At 32.2% G+C, this 4,818-nt stretch overlaps 1 protein-coding gene across 2 annotated transcripts; it reads left to right on the top strand.

The window, feature by feature from the left end:
• Positions 1–1,256: 1,256 nt before the first annotated feature.
• Positions 1,257–3,520, top strand: LOC127135647 (growth-regulating factor 1). 2 transcript variants are annotated; one of them, XM_051062312.1, is made up of 4 exons: positions 1,257–1,634; positions 1,898–2,336; positions 2,740–3,155; positions 3,284–3,520. In XM_051062312.1, exons 1-4 carry the CDS (start codon positions 1,451–1,453, stop codon positions 3,289–3,291), a joined length of 1,047 nt encoding a protein of 348 aa, XP_050918269.1. In that variant the 5' UTR covers positions 1,257–1,450; the 3' UTR covers positions 3,292–3,520. The 2 variants fall into 2 exon arrangements, with proteins under 2 accessions (XP_050918269.1, XP_050918265.1); XM_051062308.1 differs by having other exon boundaries at positions 2,734–3,155.
• The last annotated feature ends 1,298 nt before the right edge of the window (positions 3,521–4,818 follow it).

Genomic DNA, 4,818 nt, shown 5'->3' with positions numbered 1-4,818 from the left:
AAAAAAAATCTTGGGGAAACACTAAAAATCACCCATTGTAATTGGCAAAAGGGCAAAAACCCAACTATGATTTAATCCAATAAAATAGTCGAGTTTCAGTTTTTTTTTATAAATAAATAATATAATATGTAAAATAAAATAATTAATAATTATAAAAATAATATAAGAAAACAGAAATAATTGTATTAAAACGGGGAGAAAAAAATAAGTTTAAAAATATTAAAAAGCGAGAATTAAAAATTAAGGAATCAAATACGATGCATGTATGTGAACAAGGTGAATAAGATGTACGAATGGTAGATGTGTTAGCAGGAATTGGAGCGCCAGAATGGTATGTGCTGTGTTCAGAACAAGCCAGTACTGTACCTACAAACACTTCAACTTCAAGCAACTATTTTATTACTAATTTCATGCTATCATTTTACTCTTATACCCCTATTCATTTGCTTCTATTTTATATTTGATTATGTAGGAAGCAATGCTAACATATGATAACAAGATCCAATCAGTTTCTAGTGCTCTCTCATGTTTAGACCGACCAGGGAAAGGATCCTATCACTTTGCACGTGCTTTCTTTCTCAACTTCTTCATTTTTATTTATTTAATTAAACTCATTTATAACAATTTGATTGTGTTGGGTCATGAGGAAAAGCATCAATATTATATTAAATATTGATATTTTTTCTCGTGATCCAACTTATTGATGATGAATGAATAGAAAGGTAATGAAAAAGCAAGACAATAAAATAAAAGAAAAATGGCAGAATGTCAGAAACCCCACAAGAGCAGCACGAGAAGAGCACAGACCTGGGTGCACCTGCACAGCACTGCATCTCTGAAATGAAAAAATAAGGTCAAAGTGTAAGTGGAGGGTCTGAGTTAAAGTAACAGCAAAAAAAGTTAAAGAGTTGAGTACCTAGCTAGGTGCAGTAAAAGCTTCAACCGTACTATAATCTTCTCACTCAGACACCACAGTTTTTGTGTTCTGAATACTCTCACCAACAACTCTTTAATACACTTTCATACTGCATTACACACTACTGGTAATTAATTATTCTGACTACTTTCATGCCTCAGGTGGTCCATTATATTTACTACTTCTAAATTATGCGTTAATGTGAATTTTGTATATAATATAGTTTATTGATTATTAGTTTATAGATTTCCGTAGAGATGTCAGAGAGAGACAAGAGGTGGCAGTGAGACAGGTTAGCTGCTGCAAAAGCAGCAGTGAGCAACAACAACAACAGAACACAGCCATTACTTTTATTATATCCATCTATTCTACAGAACAAGATTCTAATCTAATGTTTCCACTTCCTCAATCCTTAATAAATAAATATACCTACTACTTCTCTAACACATCTCTTCTATTATCATTCATTATTTATTACTACCATTACCTCTCTCAACTCAACAACTTGTCTTCCATTTCTGAATACCATTAACTATGAACAAGAACAAGTTTCCTTTTACTCCCTCACAATGGCAAGAGCTTGAACATCAAGCTCTTGTTTACAAGTACATGGCTAGTGGTATCTCTATTCCTCCTGATCTTCTTTTCACCATCAGAAAAAGCTTTTTGGACTCTCCTCTCTCTTCAAGACTCTTGCCTAACAACCAACAACATCACTGTAAGTCTTTTCTCTTATGGTTACACAGTCAAAATGCTATTTGAATCCTTTATGACCAACTTTCTGGTGCAGTTGGCCGTAAACAGTATGTGTGTACGGCCAACTCCATCCTCTATGACTGTCTGTAGTTGGCCGTGGACAATCTGTCGACGGCCAACTGCACCCTCTATGACTGATTTTCTGATATAGTTGCATCAGAAAGTCTGTTATAAAAGATAGAGGTTGATGAAATTATTCTTTTTAACAATTTTTTTGTTTTTCAGTTGGATGGAACTATCTGCAGATGGGTTTAGGAAGAAAGATAGATCCAGAGCCAGGTAGATGCAGAAGAACAGATGGAAAGAAATGGAGATGTTCAAAAGAAGCATATCCAGATTCTAAATACTGTGAGAGACATATGCATAGAGGAAAAAACCGTTCAAGAAAGCCTGTGGAAGTTCTGAAAACAACAACAAATAATGCTTCAACATTTGCAAACTCATCAAACACCAAAAATAGTTCTTCTTTGTCCTTTGATACACAACAACACCAAAACTACCCTCAAAATTCTATCTATGGTTCCAATTTGCAACATTCCTTTATGTATCCTCACACTGCATCAAGGTCATCAGCATCATCTGGTATTGGTTTGTCATTTGAAGACAATAATGCTTCCTTGTTTCTTGACAGTAACTCTTGCTCTCAGAATAATGGAGATTACAGGTTCTTCTTAAAACCATGATTTTTCATAGTGTTTGAAATTTTAATCAGGGCTTTAACTTTAATAATAAATAATTTTGGAGTGAATGGTCATTTTGTTATTTGAATGTGTAGGTTGCTGTCATGTCATTATAGTTCCTATGTGTGACAAAATTAGAAGGAGATACTTAAATGTGTCTTTTGTTAATTGGTTTGGTTTGTGTCTTTTGTTGTTTAGTTTGTTCTTTGGATTTTTCTTCTCTTGTCAATTTGATTTATAAAAATTATAACTAAAATAGATATTTAGGGCTACTTTTGTAATTTTGCTATATATGGAACATTGCTTTGAATTAATTACTTTTGAAGTGTTTGTGAATTGTGATTGTGTCTGATTCTTTTAGTTATCATTTGGTAAAAAAAGGAACAGGTATGTGTATGGACAAAAAGAAGAGGTAGATGAGTATGCATTTTTCAAAGAGCCTTCCGGTAGCACTACTATGAAAAGCTTCTCTGCTTCATCAATGGAACATGATCCTTGGCAACTAACACCACTCACTATGAGTTCATCATCATCATCATCTTCATCTCTGAGACAGAGGAGTTTTTCTTCTATGTCCAATGATTACTCTTGCTTGCAACTTCAGAGCTTCAATGAACACTCAAAACAGCAAGAACAAGAAGAACCTCAGAAAATTGTTCATCGCTTCTTCGATGAATTGCCGCACAAAGGGAGAGACCAATGGCTTGATTTGGATGATAAATCATCCACTACTCAACTCTCGATTTCTATTCCTTCTTCTGCTCATGATTTTCCAACTTTCACTTCAAGAAATAATCACCATGGTGAGTAATTGAACTTCTTTCATATCCATTCATTTCAATTTCTTTGAACGACTCTGCATAGTTTTCGATCATTCTTGATTGTTCATATATCAAAATTGTATATCTAAAACATTGGTATTGTTTTGTAGATGGTTGAGCAAAGTTTTCAATAATGTGTCTCCATATGTACGTGAATAAAGGAAGTTGCAATGGATTTGTGTGTCCATGAGATGATACAATGACAATGTGTAGTGTGGTGTGTGCTAATATAGTTTCTTTGTTGAGTTCTTTCTTACTTCCAAAAATAGTATGAAACTCTCTTTGTGACAACACTAATCATGTTAATGGCTGGACTAATATTCACTAGCACAAATGTTTTACTGTTTTTTTTTAATGTTTTCCTGTTTTTAATATGTGCTATAGGGACAAAATATTAAGACCAACGATTATTTTCATATAGATAAAGTGTTTCAATGTATTTCAAAGTCCTAAAATTAGGATTAACTTGTTTAAATAGAAATGAATTTAAATCTAATGGGTTGTTTAATGAATCTCTTATGTTTTTGAAAGTAAAATAACAAAATATTATTATTTATAACACTCCTTTCTTAAACCGATGTCGATCATCCTAAGTTTATAAGTAAATTGGTTGAATAGTTTTATTAGGAAATTCTTAACACACCTTACAGCTAATGTCAAAAATGTATGTAGGGGATAGTTATCGATCTACAATATAATTTAAAATGCCAATTAATCTCAATTTATTTTGTCATGTTGTACTAAATAGGGCTATGTGCAATACAAAAACAATTACATAGGGCATTCACATTGTATTAACAAAACTTTAAACACTTGTTTTATCCATAATAGTCCACAAATTCTTAATGTCGTAGCTTTCAATTATATTTCACCACTTGATCAAACAACTACATTTTACATAAAGTTTCGACACAAAAAGATACAATAGTTTGAAATGATATTCTATCAAACACTAAACCTATATAACCAACGTCAGCCACCATTGTTATACTTCCATCTTTTTTAAATTGGAGTTTTCTTTTTGCAGTGGTTTTGGGATATTATAGAAAACCTCACCCTCAGATCATGTATTAATTAGCTCATAACATTAATTGCATATGTCAAATTTAGTCCAGAGTATCTCGAGTCAATTAAATTTTCCGTTGACCTTTAAACTTGACATTATCAGTTTTGGGATTTCCTCCTCAAAGTCCATTTTACAATTTTTTTGAATGGGAACACGTTAGGTATGTATTCAACATATCCTGGTTTTTTAAGAAGTACTTAAAGGATGATATTATTGGTCTTCAATAGTCCAGAACGCTAAAAAATATGTGATGAAGTGCGAAAGGTGCCATAAGCACAAAGACATTAGCCGATGTTCAATCTTGTTGATTTGAGCATAGATGATAATTCTCTTTCATTTGGAGACATGTGATTATTTTTTCTAACTAAGCGCAAATGATCATTTAAGTCAATATTGTTAATTTTAGTGTAGATAATTATTTCTTGTCTTCTAGTATAGATGAATATTACGTCTCTTCTAGAGGAAGATGATCAGTCTCCGTCTATAATGTGTTTTAAGTCAATCTTTTATTTTAAGTACTATATCATCTTTTATAAATACTATAATGTGTTTTTAAATACAACACATTTTTAAATTATA

Source organism: Lathyrus oleraceus, chromosome 1 (genome assembly GCF_024323335.1).
Source record: "Lathyrus oleraceus cultivar Zhongwan6 chromosome 1, CAAS_Psat_ZW6_1.0, whole genome shotgun sequence".
Taxonomy (NCBI): Eukaryota; Viridiplantae; Streptophyta; class Magnoliopsida; order Fabales; family Fabaceae; genus Lathyrus; species Lathyrus oleraceus.
Note: the sequence above shows the minus strand (reverse complement) of the source record. Positions and strands in the feature narration are given on the sequence as shown.

Coding starts and splice junctions, on each gene's coding strand:
- LOC127135647 (XM_051062308.1), top strand. CDS start 1,451: ATGAACAAGAACAAGTTTCCTTTTACTCCCTCACAATGGCAAGAGCTT. Junction 1,635..1,897: donor TAACAACCAACAACATCACT/GTAAGTCTTTTC, acceptor TTTGTTTTTCAG/TTGGATGGAACTATCTGCAG. Junction 2,337..2,733: donor CAGAATAATGGAGATTACAG/GTTCTTCTTAAA, acceptor TGGTAAAAAAAG/GAACAGGTATGTGTATGGAC.